At 47.5% G+C, this 21,402-nt stretch overlaps 1 protein-coding gene across 1 annotated transcript in view; it reads left to right on the forward strand.

Moving 5' to 3' along the window:
- The window catches only part of WDR59 (WD repeat domain 59), an 885,758-nt gene that overhangs the window by 803,722 nt on the left and 60,634 nt on the right, over positions 1-21,402 (forward strand). The window contains exon 24 of the mRNA XM_078670030.1: positions 20,610-20,730. Coding sequence (XP_078526156.1) covers positions 20,610-20,730 — 121 coding nt within the window. The remainder of the gene's footprint in view (positions 1-20,609; positions 20,731-21,402) is intronic.

The following is a 21,402-nucleotide window of genomic DNA, read 5'->3' on the forward strand; positions in this document are numbered from 1 at the left end:
CCAAGGATTTTTTAAGGATAAGGAGAGTGGGTTATGGTCGCTCTCTGTAGTGTTGGTAATAACCATGTCATTAACATGGCTCCAGAGGCCCCTATCCAGCAGAATATAGTCAATCCGTGTGCATTGGCCAACTCTGTTGAATGTGGGAGCACCCAGGAGGTCAGATCGAGTGCGACCATTAGCAGCTCTTAATCCAAACTCCAATGTGAGTGCATTTAGATGGATTGCACTGCGAGTCCAGCGCTTGATGGGTGGGATAGAGAGGGTAGGGATACCCCATCTACTGTCCTCTTCTCCTAAATCTGGAATTCCTTCTAGAGGGAGGGGTTCATATGTACAATTAAAATCCCCTGCTACAAGGATATGTCCAAGTCCGCTCTGCTCTCCCAACCGAGCCTCAAGCTCCATCATTGTGGGTGAAATACACCCATTTTTTGTTCCCCTGATATAGACATTGTAGAGGTCAACAGTTATGCTTCCCCGTAGACCCAATAGGGAGACACCAAGAATATCCGGGGTTCCTGCCTTCTTAGTAAATATTCTGCAGTTAAGCAGGATACTTATCCAAATAATAAGCCCCCCCGATGGCCGTCCCTTCCCTGCCTTGGATTTTACTGCTGGTGTAAAAAAAGTGACAAACCCCACCCGGTGCAGTGGCTCCATGGCCCATGTCTCTTGAAATATACAGATTTTGTGGGCATCAACCAGGGCATTCCACTCCGGGAGGCCTAGTTTCCTTGAGATCCCAGCAAGGTTCCAGCTAAGGATTTTTAACTCGCCATGTGCTGAGTTTCCGTCTGGAATCACAGTACAGTGGGGGTTAGATGAATCTGCACTGTCCCTAATTAGTGTAGGTGGTAACACCTCTGAGTTTGTAGGGAGAAATGTACCCAGCGCTACATCCTTCATGTCGATATTTACATGAGGGAGGTTAGTATCTAAACCTCCCTTAGGAGAAAGTCAATCAACCTCATCCAATGCACAGTACCCATTTGAATGGGCAAACTGTGTATAGGAGGGGTTAAAGGACAGGGATGGAGACGGATCCTGCCATGGCTGTTGCCAATGGTGATTGGCAATGAATGGTTGCTGAGGAAGTTGCTGCCACTGCTGAGTAGAATGGAAAAGAGGTATTAAGGGGTGGAGAGGTTGTTGCCACTGGGGGCCAACATGATGCGGGACAAAAGGTGGGAAGTTAGGCGGCTGTTGCCAATGGTTAGGGGCATATTGAGGGGGACGTACAGGCCCTTGGTTACTTGGAATGATTGGCCGGTGGAAGTTGGGTCTTGTCAAGTTGGGGAGGAAGTAAGACAAGGGGAGTGGTTTGATCTGGGTGGCAGGACCGCTGTTAGGTGCATTACAGATGAAAGTCGCAGCCCCCACATCCCTAAAATTAACAGTAATTACATCCCCTGGTATTGTTTTCTTACTCCTACCCACCCAATCCCCTCTACGTACAGTAAGAATATCCCCGCTCATGCTGCTGGGCAGTGGTTTGTGTATTTGGAGCCACTGGGCACATTTGTTTCTTAACTCTACGTAGGTCTCTTTAACTCCTTCCTTCAGTGGGGGGACAGCAGTTAACACAACCACAAAAGGAGAAACTTCTGGTGGCAGACTAATAGACTTATAGCGGGACTGCCTTGGCTTAGGAGCTTCAGAGTTATTGGTAGAGTCAGAGGCTAGGGTACTCGTAGGTTTCCTTTTGGGATCCGTGGTTTGAGAGGTGTTAGATTTGGTACCAACGGCTAATTGCTGCACGGATGAAAGATTGCTCACCGCTTTTGTATTGGGAATAGGTGGCGGTTGAGCAGGGTTGTTCCCTGGATGGGGAGAATGTGATGCAGCTTGGTCCTTGGAAGATGGGAAGATGTTCGCTTTATCAGTTGTGGGCTTAGTGACCTTAGCTGGCGGTTGAGGATTGGGTGGTGGTTCTCTATACCCTTGCTGCTGGACAGGCCCAAGCTCATTAATTTTGTTGGGCCATTTAGTATTAATGAGCGATGTTAGCCTATCAAGTTTAGAAATCAAGGGTTTGATTTGGGCCGCAATTGTAGTTTCAAGATCGTGCTTAAGGTCCGTGACCATGTTTTCGACCCAACATGGGATGCCAGGCGCTGTGTGTGGAATAGGTGTTACCAAATTGTGGTTACTAACTTTGGCTTTAGTCTTCTCCTTAGGTTTAGACTCCTTAGTTTTGGACTTAGTCGCTACTTTTATGGGGATAAAAGCAACCTTTCCCCTGGAATCACTAGGCACGTGAGGGGTCGACTTGGCAGTTAACCCATCCAGACCCGGCTCCGCCTCTCTAGGTGTCCGACAGGCTTCTAGATCTGGGGTCGCCTCCAGATCCACAAAGGACGGGTCCGACTCCGAACAGGTAACGGACAAATCGACAGCACTCGGTACTGTAACAGTGCCTATGGTGGTCAAGGGCAAGGGCAAAGAGCAATTGTTCAAAGCTTGCTGAGAGGGTGAATTTGCATTTGCAAGGGAGCCCAGGGAAGAACGCTTGGCATTCATGAGGTCCAGGGAGACTCTTTTCTCTAGGAGTACAATGCTCTTGTCAATTGTCTCATTTACCCGTGAGATGAAAAGGTCAATGGGACCAGTCACTTGCGCTACCTCCGTAGCTCTTTTGGTACAGCTTCTTGTTTTGTGCCGCATGGTTGGCGTTAAAGATGAAAATGCTATACCAGGTATTGGATAGCAGTGGCCTCAAGGAAGGTTAAATGACAAACGGCCTACCTGGATGGTGGTTTCAGGGCGATGAGACAGGGAATCAGGGCCTGGGCCGTCCTCTGCCGTCCTTGAACGGCCTTAAACGGCCCGCTCTTTGCCCGGTCTTCGCCCCGGCCGTTGCCCCGCGCGCGTCCCGCGTGCGCGTTGCTCTGAACGATGTTATAGGAATTTATGTATCTGAAAGAGACACGTTAGTGATAGATTCCTTACCTTACAATATCCCCAGGCATCAGACTGGATCCGGAAATTTTTGCGTAGCAGTACCCTTGCGCATCGGTAGGCGTCGTCTGCGGCTCCGCGTCCGTCGTCGGCGTCGTGGGCGCCGTGATGACGTCGTCTGAGTTCTTAGACGCCGCCTCCGCGTGCTGACGTCAGTTCTTCTTTTTTCTGCGCCAGCAGCGCAGATCCGGAAAAGTGGTATCTTAGTCACTTTTTAACTAAAACTTTTTTGATCCTTTGATCATCCTTTTTTGAAGTCTTCGACTCCGAACGGTGCCGGTAGGGATGGCAGGTTTTAAGCCCTGTGAGGATTGCGACCAACTGATGTCGGTCACCGACCCTCACCGTCGGTGTCTCCACTGTCTCGGCATCGACCACGACGACAAGTCCTGTTCCGACTGCCGGGCCTTGACTTCGAAGGCTAGACGGGAGCGGTCCCGTAAGTGGCTCGAACTCCGGCAGTCGGCCCCGCGCCAAGAGAGGTCCCAGTCCGGACGGAGGTCGAGGGACCAGTCGCGGGAGAGGAGCCATCGGAGCTCCGGGAGTCGACATGACTCCTCCGGGTCGAAGTCGTCAGGTAAGCACAAGAAGTCGAAGAGACGTCATCGCTCTTCCGACTCCCCCCCGACGCTCGCGCGACGCGGCCGGGACTTTAGGTGGCACCGCCCATGCGGCTCCGTCGGAGTCGCAGGCGCCGCGTCCGGCTTCATACCCTCCGGTCCGTGGGCCTAACGCGGCGCCGGAGGAGATCGAGCGGTTCCTCATGGCCATGAGGTCCCTCTCTCCTCTGACGGGCTCCGTGGCGCCTTCGGGCCCAGCGTACCAGTCTGGGGGTCCTAGCGGGTCGGCGGCTTCGGCCCCGACGCCGTCGGGTGCTTCGGCTCCGCCGCCGCAGGGACCCCCTGGATCCGGGTCCAAATCCGGGTCGTCGCCGGTGGACTTAACGACCTCCCCGGCGCCAGCCCCTCAGGTGTCACCCCTGGCGCCGTCCTCGGGCGGCGCCGTCCCCGATGCCTCCCTCGACCCGGTTCCGGCGCCGGTGCGACGCCGCTTCAGACGCCGTTCGGAGAGTTCACTTTCCATGAACCGGCCCCATCCTTTGCTAACCCTGAATACCAGAAGATGGGTGATGAGGGGGATTGGGAGGGGTCTGAGGACCCTCTGGCACGTGAATGCAAGTCTCAAGAGGACTGGGCAGGTGAACTTGGGGAGGCCAGTGGTATAGACACTTCGCCTGACACTGGCTTTGTCTCACCTCCTACCGTGGCTACGGGGAGGGGGCAACCTATAGTGTGGTGTTGATGAGGGCGACCAAGGCCTTGGGCCTTGAGCTCCCGTCGCGGCCGTGAGGACTAACCTCCTCACTGAGGTCCTTAAGCCGCAGTCATGCTCAGTCGAGCCTCTGCTGCCGTTTAACGAGGCCTTGTCTGACGTTCTTTTGGGCACTTGGTCCAGGCCCGCTACGGGTTCGCCCGTAGATAGGAACGTGGCCAGACGCCACCGCCCGGCCCGGGTGACCCATGTTTCCTGTCCACCCACCCCACCCCCGAGAGCCTGGTCATCCAGGCCTCCAATTCCCAGACCGCGTTCCCGTCGGCTCCGCCGGACAGGGAATCCAAGAGGTACGAGCAGTACGGTAAAAAGATCTTCTCCTCCCTTAGTGTGGGACTGCGGTCTTCCAACACCGCCTGCCTCTTGGGCCGCTACACCCACTCTCTGTGGGATACGGTTGCGGAAGTGCTGCCAGAGTGCCCGTTGGAGGTACGGGCCAAACTCGGCCAAGCCCTTGTGGAGGGCCGGGATGCAGCCAGATATTCTATCTGGTGTGGGCTGGATACCACCGACTCTCTAGGTAGAGCGATGGCAACGACGGTGGCGGTCAGACGTCACGCCTGGTTGAGGTCCGCCAACTTTTCAGCCGATGTCCACAACACACTGATGGACCTGCCGTTTGATGGCCGTCGCCTTTTTGGCGACAAGGCAGACCATGCGCTTGAGCGCTTTAAGGACTCCAGGGCTACGGCCAAGTCCTTGGGCCTCTCGGCCCCGCGCCAGCAATCGGCTGCCTTTCATTCCTTTCGTGGCCATGGAAGGGGTGTACCCACACGTGCTGCTAGCCAGGCTCCGCAGGGCAATACCCAACGCGGTGGCGGCCGTGAAAACCGCCGTGGCGGCGGTCGGGGACAACGGCGAGGTCAGTCCACACCTTCCCCCACAGCATCCGCCTCAAAACCCTCCTAGTCCGTGCTTTCAGGCCCATGTGACGCCAGTGGGGGGCAGGGTTCGCCATCACCTCCTCCACTGGCGCACCGTCACATCGGACAGGTGGGTGCTGCAGATCGTCCGAAGGGGCTACTCCCTCCCCTTCGAGGAGACTCCTCCAGCCATGCCACCGCAGACCCACCGTGTATCGGGGGATCATTTGCGACTTCTGCAGGAGGAAGTTACGGCCCTCTTGGCCAAGGGGGCCATCGAGCGCGTTCCTGGGCCAGAAGTAGGGTGTGGTTGCTATTCCCACTACTTTCTGGTACCCAAGAAGGGCAAAGGGGGCCTATGCTCTATCTTGGACCTACGGAATACTGACACTGGCTCAGGTCTTAGCTGCCCTAGACCCAGGAGACTGGATGGTAGCGTTGGACTTGCAGGACGCTTATTTCCACATCCCCGTCCTGCCGGCCCACCGGCGCTACCTGCGGTTTACCGTTGGCCACGAGCACTTTCAGTATACCGTGCTCCCCTTCGGCCTTACCAGCGCCCCACGGGTGTTCACAAAGGTGATGGCGGTGGTCGCAGCTCATCTGCGCAGGTTAGGGGTTTCAGTCTTCCCCTACCTCGACGACTGGTTGTTGAAGGCGGGCTCGCCCCAGACAGTCGTCAGCCACCTCCAGACTACGGCAGATCTCCTGCACCAGCTGGGGTTCTCCATCAATGTGCCAAAGTCACACCTGTGTCCTCTCAGAAGCTCCTCTTCATCGGAGCGGTTCTCGACTCGGCGCGGTTTTGGGTTTATCCACCCGAACAGCGGATCCGGGATATTCAGGCTCTGATTCCCATCTTTCAGCCGTTATCCCGGGTCTCGGTCAGGTTGACGTTGTGGCTTCTGGGGCTGATGGCCTCCTGCATCCTACTGGTGCATCACGCCAGGTGGCGGATGCGGGCTCTGCAGTGGGACCTGAAGTTTCAGTGGGCCCAGCATCAGGGCAACCTGTCCGACCACGTCCTGATCTCGGAGGGCACTGCGAGACAGCTGCAGTGGTGGCTCACGGACCGCGATTGGGTCAGCGGCAGGTCCCTCTCCCTTCCCCAACCGGAGCATGTAGTTGTGACGGACGCGTCCCTCCAGGGCTGGGGAGGCCACGTGGGAGAGGCGGAGATCAGAGGCCTCTTGTCTTCGGCGGAGGCCCGGCTCCACATCAACCTGTTGGAGTTACGGGCGATTCGTCTAGCACTGAAGGCATTCCTCCCCACTGTCCGGGGGAGTGTAGTGCAGCTGTTCATGGACAACTCCACCGCCATGTGGTACTGCAACAAACAGGGCGGGGTGGGGTCGTGGACCCTTTGCCAGGAGGCTCTGCGTCTCTGGCAATGGCTGGAACGCCAGGGCGTGACCCTGGTGGCTCAACACCTGGCAGGTTCTCTGAACGCCAGGGCGGACGAGCTCAGCCGTCGGTGCATGATGGATCACGAATGGCGTCTGAACGCGGACGTGGCGCAGGCCTCTTTCAGCAATGGGGAAAGCCTTGTTTAGATCTATTCACCACCGAAGAGAACGCGCAATGTCATCAGTTCTGCGCGTTGGAATTTCCAAGGCAGCACTCGCTCTGAGACGCTTTTCGTCGCGAGTGGAGTTGCGGTCTATTGTACGCCTTTCCGCCTATACCACTTCTGCCCAGAGTGCTGAAGAAGACCAAGCGCGACCGGGCCCAAGTCATCCTTGTGGCTCCGGACTTGGCACGAAGGTACTAGTATCCAGAGCTACTCAGTATGTCAGTCGATACCCCGGTTCGTCTGCCTCTTCGGGAGGACCTTCTGTCGCAGCAGCAGGGGACGGTCCTCCACCCGAACCTGTCCAGTCTCCACCTCCATGCTTGGAGATTGAGCGGCGACAGTTGAGGCCATTTGACTTGCCTCCTGAAGTCTGTAATGTCATTCTGGCAGCCAGGCGTCCCTCCACAAAAACGGGATACGCCTGCAGGTGGAACAGATTTGTGGCATGGTGCACAGCAAAGGCTGTGGATCCTCTTGCTGCCCCTCTCTCTGAGGTTCTTCTCACCTTTCTTTCTCTTGCCCAGCAGGGCTCTGCTCTGGGCACTATCAAGGGCTACCTTTCTGCCCTTTCAGCCTTTCTGAGGCTGCCTGATCAACCTTCTTTGTTCAAGTCCCCTATTGTAAATAGATTTCTAAAAGGCATCACACACATACATTCCCTCCTGTTCCGTTTGTGATGCCTCAGTGGGACTTGAACCTTGTTCTTACATTTCTGATGTGCGGTCCCTTTGAGCCACTTCACAACTGTCCTCTCCGCCTTCTTACTCTGAAGACTGCTTTCCTGGTTGCCATCACCTCTGCCAGGAGAGTGAGTGAGCTCCAGGCCCTTTCTTGTACTCCACCTTTCCTTTCTGTCCATCCGGACAAAGTTGTGTTGCGTACTAAGCCATCTTTCCTACCCAAGGTTGTCACAGCCTTCCACATCGGGCAGTCTATCACCTTGCCAACCTTCTTTCCGCCACCGCATCCCTCTAAAGAGGAAGAGCGGCTCCACCGTCTGGACCCAAAACGTGCGCTCTCGTTCTATTTAGATCGCACATGCCAGTTCCGGGTGGATGACCAACTCTTTGTTGGTTACGTGGGCGCTAAGAAGGGGAAAGCGGTGCACAAGCGGACCATCTCCCGGTGGATCATCTTGTGTATCCAGGCATGTTACTCCTTGGCTAAGAAGGAGCCCCCTGTTGGATTGCGGGCTCATTCCACCCGAGCCATGGCGACTACAACTGCTCTGGGCCGGGGAGTGCCCTTACAAGACATCTGTCAGGCAGCTACGTGGGCATCGCTGCACACGGTTGCAAGACACTACTGCCTGGACAGCCAAGTCCGGAGGGATGGCTTCTTTGGCCTAAATTCTAAAGTGTGGTGTAAACAAATATTTGAATGCGATCAAAACACATCAATACACTAAATGATAACATTTGCACACATTATCATTTGTGAGCAGTAAAACCGTATTGTGGTGCAAATGTAATGGTAATTTCAATTGGGAATGTGTTATCTGTAATGGCAGCGCACTACCACACCATGCGTACACCCCACTATGCCACTCCACTCTATGCCACACCTCTCGATTCTATGACACTCCATTCTATGTCCCTCCACTCTAAGACACTCTACAGCATGCCACTCGACTCCACGCCACTCGACTCCACGACACAGCACTCCACTCCAAAGTACACCACTCCACTTTGCCACAATCTACCCTAATTTACTCCATTCCAATCTACCCCAAGCTTCTCCACTTCAGTCTACCCCACTTCACTCTATCCCACTCAACTCCAATCTGCCCCACTGCAATGTACCCCTCCCCAATTTACACCACTCCAATCAACCCCACTTCAATCTACCCCACTCCAATCTATCCCAATTCGCTAACTACGATCAAATGTACCCCACTTCACTACAATCTACCACACTCTACCACAATCTACCCCATGCCACTCCAATCTACTCCACCCCACTCTACTCTACCCCACTCCAATCTATCCAAATCATGTCCACTCCAATCTACTTCACTCCACCCAAATCTACCCACTCTGCTTCAATCTACCCAGTCTACCCCACTCCACTCTACCCCTCTCCCCAATCTACCCCCATTTACTCCACTCAACACCACTTCACGCCACCTCACTGCAATGTACACCACTCCACTCTTAACCACCTATCTCCACTCCATGCTACCCCACTCCAATCATCCCTCTTCTGTCTACCCCACTCCAACCTACCCCACTCCATTCCACCCTGGTGTACACCATTCCACCCTAATCAACCCCATTCCACCCTAATCAACCCCATTCCACCCTAATACACCCCACTCCAGTCTAATCTACCCCACTCCACTCTACCCCACTCCAGTCTACCCACTCTAATCCACCCAATCTACCCCACTCCCCTCTACCCCAATCTACAACACTCCATTCCACTTTCCCCAATCTACCACACGCCACTAAAATCTACCCTGCTCTGATCCAATCCGACCCACTCCACCCCAATCTACCCAACCCCTTTCCAAATTACCCTACTCCAATCTACCCCTCTGTAAATGACCCTAAGATAGCCCTACTCACTCCATTCTACCCTACTATAATCAAACTAATCTACCCATCCTATCTACTCCACTCTAATCTTCCCAAGTCTACTCCACTCCAACCTACCCCACTCCATTCCACCCTGATATACCCCATTCCACCCTAATCAACCCCATTCCACCCTAATCAACCCCATTCCACCCTAATGTATCTCACTTGACTCCAATCTCGACTCCACACCACTCCAGTCTAACCTACCCCACTCCACTCTACCCCACTCCAGTCTACCCACTCTAATCCACCCAATCTACCCCACTCCCAATCTACAACACTCCATTCCACTTTCCCCAATCTACCACCCGCCACTAAAATCTACCCTGCTCCGATCCAATCCGACCCACTCCACCCCAATCTGCCCTATGCCTTTCCAAACTACCCTACTCCAATCTACCCCACTGCAAATGACCATAAGATAGCCCTACTCACTCCATTCCATTCTACCCTACTATAATCCACCTAATCTACCCCCCTATCTACTCCACTCTAATCTTCCCTCGTCTACTCCACTCCAACCTACCCCACTCCACCCCAATCTTTTTTGTATTCAAGTCATTTTTATTGAAATAAAACAATTATAAAGAAATGCATCAAGAATTCATCAAAGCAAAGGAAGAATAAAGGAAAGAAATGAAATGAAAGAAATAAAAGAAAAAGAAATGGGTCAGACAAAATAATACATATAAGTTACATTACATTGCATACATATCGGGGGTGCTCAAGCACCTATTGATTACATTCAATACATACATGCAAGCTGCATCATGAAAAAGTAGCAGTAAGCGAGGATTTCCAATACAAGTATCCATGCATAGAGTCAGAGTGGTTACATACAATTCAGTGTATTTATAACAACGCTGCTTAAATCATTACAATAGAGTATATTCATGGCGGGTTAAATGAAAATGAGGAGGCGTCTAAGGACTTCCAGAGTTTCCGGTTAGTCTTACGCCACAGGGAGGTGTGAGAGCCGGGTTGTCTGCACCTCTCAAGAAGGACAGCCACTCTTGCCACATTCTAAAGGATACGTCCCTAGAGTTTTTCCATTTGCATAGTATGACTTTACAGGCTAAAATTAGCAGGAGATCCATCAGTAGACGATCGTTATCACTGGCAAGCGTTGGGTCAAGGGTGCCTATTAGGACATATGAAAATTCTCTAGGGGGTTTGATGTTAAAAATGTGTTCTAAGCAGTCATAGATTTTATCCCACTAAAGCTGTAGGGTGGGGCAGGTAAAGAGCATATGAGCGAGGTTTCCAACAACAGAGTTCCAGTTCCAGCATAACGGTGTATCTCTTAAGCCTAGTTTAAAAAGTTTTTCAGGAGTCCAGTATGAACGATTAAGTAGCATATATTTAGTCTGAGACCGAATAGGAGATATTTTATTCGAGAAGGCGGTACTGTATATCTTGTCCCATTCAAATGGGATATTGGAGAAGTTGGGTTCAGATTCCCAATAAACCTCATTACGTGTATGCGTTTTCCTAGGGTTGGGTAGAAGAAGTTTGTAGATTTTAGAAACAGTATGGCCCGTTTTCAAAAATCGTGAGAGTAGGGAAGTGAGCGGGGGCTCACAAGGTTTAATGGAGTGTGCGGACAGGAGAGCTTTCAATTTCAAAAAGTCGTAAAAATCCATGGGGGTTAAGTTGTGCTGGCTTTGAAGAGTTGAGAAGGGTAGCGGGTGGGGGCCTTCGTAAAGATCTTTTATTAAGTTTATACCTTTCTGGGACCAGGGCCCCAAATACAGCATAGTGCCGTCTATCCTCAGGGAGGGTTTTCGTCACAAGGCAGCTATATTAGATTTACGTATTTTCAATTTGTGTGGAAGGTCCAGTCTTAGGAGGGCCCGTCTGTTGTTAAGAAGAATATAACGCGAGTTAGGGAGGTGAGAGAGATCCATGGTGAGGAGAGCAGGTAAAGGCATTTTGGAGATGAGTTACCTCTCTATATCAAGCCAAACCGGAGTATAGTCCGAGTGTACGGTCAACCAGTTGGCTCCTTGTTTGCATAGAAATGCTGTTTGATAATTCCTAAAGTTGGGGAGACCCAAACCGCCTTTCTATTTAGATAATTGTAGTTTAGTCAGTGATATTCTGGGTTTCTTCCCCTGCCCAAGGAATGCATTGAAGAGCTTCTCAATCTTGTTCAAAAAGTCAGCGGAGAAAGTCATCGGCAGCATACTAGCTAGATAACTTACTAACGGGGTCACCATCATTTTCAGCATTTCAGCTCTACCCCACCATGAGAGATATTTACGAGACCATCCTTCCAGTAGTGTGGAGATCTTTTTGAGAACTAGGTTTTTGTTAGTGTGGAGGGTCGAAATCAAGTCTGTATCAAAGTCAAGGCCCAGGTATTTAAAACATTTAGGTTGCCAAGTTAGGCCGTAACCCCCCATAATATCTTTGTTGCCTCGGTTATTCAGGAGCTTTACTTCAGTTTTATCTTTATTTAGTTTATAACCGGACACGCTAAAGAAGCTTTCAATTGTAGACATGAGAGCAGGGTTGGCCTCATCGGCTTTTTCCGAGACTACCAAAACGTCATCGGCGTAAGCTGTAATCTTAACCGTCGTTAAAGTGGACCCCTGAAATGCGGTCATTATTCCTGATGTGATACATGAACGGTTCAATGGCAAGTAAAAATAGTGAGGGAGGGAGGGGGCAACCCTGTCTGGTTCCTTGATGTAACTGGAAGGGTGACGAAATCGGTCCACCCGCTCGTACCCTAGCTGAGGGGCTGAAATATAGCGACAATACCATTCGTGTAAAATTCCCCCCAAGCCTAAACTTATTCAGAGCCGCTTCTAGGTAAGTCCAGTCAACTTTATCAAAAGCCTTTTCGGTGCAAGTGTGATGGATACAGTAGGTGAATTAATAGGTTTTGCCTTTTCTAGTACGTGGGCTAAAATTCTGGTGTTGTCGCTAGATAGTCTGTTCATTAAAAAGCCAACCTGAGAAGCGTGAATAAGTTTGGGCAGGAATTTCTGTAGGCGGTTAGCTAGAATCATTGCAAAAAGCTTACAGTCTATGTTGATGAGGGAAATCGGTCTGTAGTTTTTAGGGAGTGTTGGGTCTTTCCCCTCCTTAGGTATGACTGCAATGATGGCTTCAGACAGCTTACCTGTGACCAGCCTCACTAAGTTCGTGGAACAAGTGTAAAAGTGGGAGGGATAAGAGTGATGAGAAACATTTATAGAATTTTGCGCTAAACCCATTGGGGCCAGGAGCCTTCCCACATTTAAGTGATTTGATTGAGCTTTTAATTTCCAGTTCGGTAATTGGGCTAGTTCTGCTTGTTCCGCTTCTGATAGAGTTGGCAGGTCGCACTCGTTTAGGTAATCCTGGATTTAGTCAGTCCCAACTTCTTTGTTTTTTGAGTATAGCACGTTGTAGAACTTTTTAAAGATTTCCGCAATCTTTTCTGGGTCAGAGTGCGTTACACCTTTGTAATCCTTAATACTATTAATCGTGTTTTTCTGTATCTTAAATTTTAAGTATGCAGCTAGGCTCTTGCCCGCTTTATTTGATTTGCAAAGTTTGAATCTTTTTTGTCTGTTTATCCAGACCCAAACTCTATTGCTTATTATTTTATTATATTCATATTTCTTGTTCACCAATTCGTTCATTACTAACTCATCTCTAGATGCTTCGTGTTTATTTTCTAGGACTCAGATCTCCTTTTCTAGTGCGTCAAGGGCCTTATTGTAATCCTTGTTTATGACAGACCCGATTTTAATGATTTCACCCCTAATAGTACTTTTCAAAGCTTCCCAGCGGCTCAGGTCAGAAGTGTCATTTCTTTTGTTGTATAAGAGGTAAGACTGGATTGCATCTTCTATGAGATTTCTAGATTGTTCCTTTCCCAACACTTCATCATTCAGTCTCCAAGTGGACTGACGACAGGACGGTTTTATACTAGATATGAAGAGCGAGATACAGGAGTGATTTGACACCACTCTGGGTTATATCGACGTCTCCACAATTCTAGAGGTAGCATTACTGGTGACAAATAGATAGTCAATAAGTGTGTATGAGTTGTGGGGTGGTGAGTAAAACGTGTATTCCCTCCCTGTGGGGTTCTGCAGTCTCCAGGAGTCCAGTAGGTCAAAACGTGAGCAACGATTAGTAAAGGCTTTTTGAGATTTGTTATTGTGATAAGCACACCTTGAATCTCTGTCTAGTGCCGGGTCTAACGGAAGATTGAAGTCCCCCGCCAGGATATGCATGGCCGAGTCAGGGATGGTTTCAATCTGCTTAGTTAGATCATTCTAGAAGTCTAGTGTTGGGAGCGTAGACATTAGTGACCCCAATCTACCCTACTCCAGTCTACCATGCTAATCTACCCTCCATTCTACCCCACTCTACCCCAATCTTCCCATTCCACTTTACCCCAATCTACCCCTCCCTACTCCACGCCGCTCCTCTAACTTAAGTTTTAGCCATGCTGAACAGAAGCCACAAAGGTGTACAACATGGCTAAAACACGTCGGCAAATCCAACAGCTCTTGCACATGCAAGACCTATTGGCTTTGCCAATGCTTGTATTCTCAACCCTGTTAACCCTGCAAATGTCTCTCAGATGAGCCCAAGGTACAGACAACACAACTGTGACAGATATGCTTTCTCAAGCAAATACAGGTAAACTGTAAACAATACCGAAAGGGAGCAACTGTGTTTTTATAGGCCCATATTGAAGATCAAAAACAACAATATGGTGAGAAAGGGCCTAAGGGAGTTTACAGACCAAACAAAGACACATTCCCTAGCTGAATGCATAAAACACAAGAGTGTCAGAGGGTCTAAAAAGGTCTATGTGTGGTTCATTAGACTAACAAAGGTGAGTGTCAATTCATCTATTGAATATGAAGACACATTGATGGATACCTGTGATCACTAACAGAATACCCATCAGTCACCACTCGGAACCGCCCTACATCATTTGGGATTCCTATTCACAGCTAGGTCCACCACTGGTTTAGATTAAAGGTCAGATGGTTTAATCTTAAGAAAACCTTAGTGGTGGCATGCGTGGTTCTGAGTGTCACAAACTACCCAGCAAGATGGAATGAGGGTGACTGATTTTCAGTGCTCGTGTACACAAACGTGATGAGTGAGTGACATTTAAAAATGGGTGAGGGAGCATGAAATGAGACTAGCTTTATTCTGTTCTATGCTCACTCCACCATTGCTAAAAAGAGCAACATAAGTAGATTAGCAAATATCTACCTAGATGTAAACAAGGTCAACATGTTTCAGCAATTCACAAGAGACCAAAGAGTCTGTTGCTTTCATCAGGACCAAAAATAAAGAAATGCTACTGCAAAAAGGTGTAGTGAAATTAAAGTAAGTAGAAAATCACCGTGACTACATACTAATGGTACTGCAACATGAAAAAAGATCACCTGATTCTCTAGGTGTGTTCTTTATTTGCAGACGTAATGTATGTCACTGTAAAGAGAAGAAACACAAACAAACGCGAGTGAAATGACCACATACATATAGACTTGGCAATGTGTGATTCATCCACATTTGACAATAAACCAGATTTGACTATCAACCAATGGTTTTAATGCAATACCTCATTGGATATGTATTTTAACAACATGAAATACTTAGTTGGACAATTTTCATGCAGAAGTTAGTGCTCCATCTTACCCTGATAATAGAAGCACATGGCCTCACCCCGCCTGGCAACGGCTCAGGACTGAAGGGAAGCCCCGCTCTGTTGAAAAGAAGCAAAAAGACCGAGACATGTCATTGCTTCATAGTCACACAACAAAAAGCACGCTAGCAAGTATTGTGAGAGAAAAAATTGGCAAGAGAATAACGTTATGAACGAACATCACATGGTGTTTGTCATGGAACTGTGGAAATGTAACACAACACCCAGTTTGTATTGAGGGTTTGAATTCTTGTTTAGCGGTTTAGTTGGTTAAAGCCATTTAGCGTTGGCCCAATCATGGTTGTTTGAAATAGATTGCCACAAACACCAAAAGGCAGATACAGAGACTGTATCGTCTATCAAGAGCGGAGGGTGTGTTAGCACTCGATAGTTTTTAATGCCGCTGTCATGAATATCTACGCGCTAAAAGCTCCATATGTTAAAGTTTGAAGAGCCATAAGTAAAAGGAAAACATTGAATATCCTGAGCTTGGCGCTTAAAGAAAAAGTTCCTCACAGACTAATCTCGGTTTAATGCACGGCTTACCTCTGCGTCGGTGCTCCTTCGCTACCATCTGAGCCAGTTGGGGAGGTACCGAACCGGAGGAGAGGCTGCCGTTAAAAGCTGTCTGTTAGTTGGCTTGCAGCCGGCCACGTGACCGGAGCCACCTATCGGAGTGTCTGTTTGTCAAGAGATTATCAACGAAGTACGCTATTAGTGGTTAGATGATCACGTGAGCATACCTGCCTATGTTACCAGGTCATCTATTGGCCGGCAGGAGCTATGTCTACAGTTGCTAGGAAACCAACCCACACTGTAACCGAAGTCGTATCTTACTCGGTATTATCACCAGTTCTGAAGCAGAATAATTGTTAATATGCAAAAATAACTACTCAATCAAAAGGGCAGAAATTCGAATTGTCTATATCATACACTCGTAAAGAGATCGATTCTCTAATCTAGATTTCCTCTATAGACAGTGATAATGCAATAACATACGGAAATCTATAACATCTTTAAAGGGCAGACCACGGAATATTATCATTCAGCCCACCTCTATTGGTTCCCAATTTAAACACCCATTGGTTCCCAATTTAAACACCCATTTCTGTTCTCGACGTAACAGAAAATTGGTATAATCTGTAATGTGGGGAGGGATATATGGCTGTTCGAGTACAGTCCAATTAAACTCAGTAGGAGCATGTTGTTTCTCTAGAAAGTGATTAGTTAATCTAGTTGCCTGTCTCTTACAACGGATAGTGCTTTTGTGCTCGGAAATGCGGATCTTAATTTTCCGAGTCGTCATTCCCACATATCTCAAGCCACAAGGGCAAGTAATGAGATATATCAGTTTCTCACTGTTGCAGTTGGTAAATCTGTTCAATGTTCAGGGTCTGTTAGTGCCAATATCAATTTCAGTTGTCTTGGATGTTTGAGGGCAAGCTTGGCAAGAACCACACGGGTGGTGGCCTACCACAGGTGGAAGGTCCCATATCGTGCCAAGAGCCCTTAGCAATCTGTTGTAAGGTCTGGTATGGACAATCCGATCCCGCAAGTTAGGACCTCTCTTGAAGGAAAACAGTGGTAAATCAATGGTCTCGTGTCCAGTGTTCAATATTGACCAGTGTCTTTTTATTATTTTCTGGATTTGGTTAGACAGTGTACCAAAAGTACTAACACAAGTCAGTCTGTTGGTGGTCTCTTTTACTACTGATGGTTCTAAGAGAGCTAGTCTATTGTTGTTCTTTGCCCGCTTCATTGATTTTTTCACTAGTTTTGGTGGATATTTCCTACAGTGAAGCTGATGTTGTAAGGCTTTGGCGTGTACGTTATAGCTTTCATTTGTGGAGCAAATCCTATGTACCCTTAAGAATTGCCCGTAGGGCAGATTCTCTCTCAGAGACTTGGGATGGTGACTGTCAAAACTCCCCATGCTGGGTCACTCGACAAGAAGCAACCTTTTTGGTCACAGAACATCCAGTAATGCCCTATTTCTATTGCCTCCCGAAGGTGCACAAGACCCAGAGACTTCCTCCAGGGCGCCCGATAATTTCGGGTATTGGTTCTATTTTAGAACCCCTTTCCACCTTCGTGGATCACTTTCTACGTCCCATGGTGCTAGAAATGCCTACTTACCTCAAAGACACTACGGATGTGCTTCGTCTCCTACCTGACATTGATTTTGACACAGAGAAAGATCATCTTGTATCTTTTGATGTAGAGTCACTCTATACATCAATACCACAAGATGAGACGTTGGAAGTCATATCTTCTCTCTTGATGGCTCGAGATTTGGACAGTATAACACCGGTCAGCTTCATCATGACTTGTGCCACCTTAGCCATGAAAAAGAACTTTTTTAAGTTTGAAGAGACAGTATATTTGCAAACATCTGGGACCAGCATGGGGAGCATTTATGCTCCCAGTCTGGCAAATTTATATGTACATTACTTTGAGCAGGAGTTTGTCCTCAGCAACACCAATCCTTTAATCACGTTGATAAAAGTTTGGAAAAGGTATATCGACAATATACTTGTGATATGGTGTGGGACACAGGAAGATCTAGTGGCCTTCCACAACTGGCTAAACAGTAGGAATGCTTTCCTCCGTTTTACTGTTGAGTTCAATAGAACTGAGCTTGCCTTTCTAGATTTGAGAATCTTTTCCACTCCATTAGGCCTTCAATCTGAGCTCTACAAAAAACCGATGGCGAGGAACTCTTTGCTCAGTTTTGACAGTCACCATCCCAAGTCTCTGAGAGAGAATCTGCCCTACGGGCAATTCTTAAGGGTACATAGGAATTGCTCCACAAATGAAAGCTATAATGTACACGCCAAAGCCTTACAACATCAGCTTCACTGTAGGAAATATCCACCAAAACTAGTGAAAAAATCAATGAAGCGGGCAAAGAACAACAATAGACTAGCTCTCTTAGAACCATCAGTAGTAAAAGAGACCACCAACAGACTGACTTGTGTTAGTACTTTTGGGACACTGTCTAACCAAATCCAGAAAATAATAAAAAGACACTGGTCAATATTGAACACTGGACACGAGACCATTGATTTACCACTGTTTTCCTTCAAGAGAGGTCCTAACTTGCGGGATCGGATTGTCCATACCAGACCTTACAACAGATTGCCAAGGGCTCTTGGCACGATATGGGACCTTCCACCTGTGGTAGGCCACCACCCGTGTGGTTCTTGCCAAGCTTGCCCTCAAACATCCAAGACAACTGAAATTGATATTGGCACTAACAGACCCTGGAAATTGAACATTTTTACCAACTGCAACAGTGAGAAACTGATATATCTCATTACTTGCCCTTGTGGCTTGAGATATGTGGGAATGACGACTCGGAAAATTAAGATCCGCATTTCCGAGCACAAAAGCACTATCCGTTGCAAGAGACAGGCAACTAGATTAACTAATCACTTTCTAGAGAAACAACATGCTCCTACTGAGTTTAATTGGACTGTACTCGAACAGCCATATATCCCTCCCCACATTACAGATTATTCCAATTTTCTGTTACGTCGAGAACAGAAATGGGTGTTTAAATTGGGAACCAATAGAGGTGGGCTGAATGATAATATTCCGTGGTCTGCCCTTTAAAGATGTTATAGATTTCCGTATGTTATTGCATGATCACTGTCTATAGAGGAAATCTAGATGAGAGAATCGATCTCTTTACGAGTGTATGATATAGACAAATCGAATTTCTGCCCTTTTGATTGAGTAGTTATTTTTGCATATTAACAATTATTCTGCTTCAGAACTAGTGATAATACCGAGTAAGATACGACTTCGGTTACAGTGTGGGTTGGTTTCCTAGCAACTGTAGACATAGCTCCTGCCGGCCAATAGATGACCTGGTAACATAGGCAGGTATGCTCACGTGATCATCTAACCACTAATAGCGTACTTCGTTGATAATCTCTTGACAAACAGGCACTCCGATTGGTGGCTCCGGTCACGCGGCCGGCTGCGAGCCAACTAACAGACAGCTTTTAACGGCAGCCTCTCCTCCGGTTCGGTACCTCCCCAACTGGCTCAGATGGTAGCGAAGGAGCACCGACGGAAAGGTAAGCCGTGCATTAAACCAAGATTAGTCTGTAAGGAACTTTTTCTTAAAGCGCCAAGCTCAGGATATTCAATGTTTTCCTTTTACTTATGGCTCTTCAAACTTGACATATGGAGCTTTTAGCGCGTAGATATTCATGACAGCGGCATTAAAAACTATCGAGTGCTAACACACCCTCCGGTCTTGATAGACGATACAGTCTCTGTATCTGCCTTTTGGTGTTTGTGGCAATCTATTTCAAACAACCATGATTGGGCCAACGCTAAATGGCTTTAACCAACTAAACCGCTAAACAAGAATTCAAACCCTCAATACAAACTGGGTGTTGTGTTACATTTCTACAGTTCCATGACAAACACCATGTGATGTTCGTTCATAACGTTATTCTCTTGCCAATTTTTTCTCTCACAATACTTGCTAGTGTGCTTTTTGTTGTGTGACTATGAAGCAATGACATGTCTCGGTCTTTTTGCTTCTTTTCACCAGAGCGGGGCTTCCCTTCAGTCCTGAGCCGTTGCCAGGCGGGGTGAGGCCATGTGCTTCTATTATCAGGGTAAGATGGAGCACTAACTTCTGCATGAAAATTGTCCAACTAAGTATTTCATGTTGTTAAAATACATATCCAATGAGGTATTGCATTAAAACCATTGGTTGATATTCAAATCTGGTTTATTGTCAAATGTGGATGAATCACACATTGCCAAGTCTATATGTATGTGGTCATTTCACTCACGTTTGTTTGTGTTTCTTCTCTTTACAGTGACATACATTACGTCTGCAAATAAAGAACACACCTAGAGAATCAGGTGATCTTTTTTCATGTCGCAGTACCATTAGTATGTAGTCACGGTGATTTTTTACTTACTTTAATTTCACTACACCTTTTTGCAGTAGCATTTCTTTATTTTTGGTCCTGATGAAAGCAACAGACTCTTTGGTCTCTTGTGAATTGCTGAAACATGTTGACCTTGTTTACATCTAGGTAGATATTTGCTAATCTACTTATGTTGCTCTTTTTAGCAATGGTGGAGTGAGCATAGAACAGAATAAAGCTAGTCTCATTTCATGCTCCCTCACCCATTTTTAAATTTCACTCACTCATCACGTTTTTGTACACGAGCACTGCAAATCAGTCACCCTCATTCCATCTTGCTGGGTAGTTTGTGACACTCAGAACCACGCAGGCCACCACTAAGGTTTTCTTAAGGTTAACCCATCTGACCTTTAATCTAAAGCAGTGGTGGACCTAGCTGTAAATAGGAATCCCAAATGATTTAGGGCGGTTCCGAGTGGTGACTGATGGGTATTCTGTTAGTGATCACAGGTATCCATCAATGTGTCTTCACATTCAATAGATTAATTGACACTCACCTTTGTTAGTCTAATGAACCTTACATAGACCTTTTTAGACCCTCTGACACTATCCATATTGAAGATCATCAGCACTCCTTTCCTCTATTTTCCTCGTATTTCACACATACAAAAAAACTTTGGGGCTAGTTGTGGCCTTATAACAGTAGATTTGTATTTTCTCTATCTTCTGCAGTGAGCCGGGACCCTGAACAAGCAATCACATGGATCGAGTCATCGCCTGAAGATTCTCGCTATGGAACAGTACACCTCGACCCTCGTGAGCGAGAGCGTGACCAGCACGACAAAAATAAAAAGTAAGTGAGATTGTGCATTTTCTTTGAAACCAGTGACATTTAACAATTACATTCCCAGTGAGCAATCTCCACACTCTGGGTGTCAATCAATCAAATAACTTTATTCGATCTTAAAAATAAAGATCATAAAAGTACTTTACATTATAGGCTGCGTGATGGGTGTCAGCAGAGTTCTAGGTTTTATTTGGATAATGTAACTGTCTGTCTTTAGGTATTACTGATGTGTGGATGCACTGTGATTAAACCACACATGCTGCCAAAGATTCTTTGGCACGGTTTGGGCCTTTCAGTGTGTGTTAGTGTTATTCTGTGAAGGTTGTTTGCTATCAAAAGTGCTTTTATGCCCAGACCATAATGGCAGACATTGTGGAAGTAGCTTTCCATTGACACATTCACTGCATGTGATCTTTAAAGCAGTGAGTTGTTCAACTACACGTCATGTGTTTTTTCAAACATTATTCACTATATTCTTCATTCTACAAAGGATGCATCAAGCTATGATGAAGAACATTTATGGACAAACCTCAGTAATGACCTTCTTTTTTGCTTCAATTATGTCTGGGGTTTGAGTTTTTGTGATCTTTCCTAAGAGGGAAGACGGGCCAGGTTGCTTTTTCACCAGAACAGGCACTACATGAGCAATCCCCACACTTATTTTTAAGGACTCTGCCT

Source organism: Lissotriton helveticus, chromosome 12 (genome assembly GCF_964261635.1).
Source record: "Lissotriton helveticus chromosome 12, aLisHel1.1, whole genome shotgun sequence".
In the NCBI taxonomy this organism is placed as follows: Eukaryota; Metazoa; Chordata; class Amphibia; order Caudata; family Salamandridae; genus Lissotriton; species Lissotriton helveticus.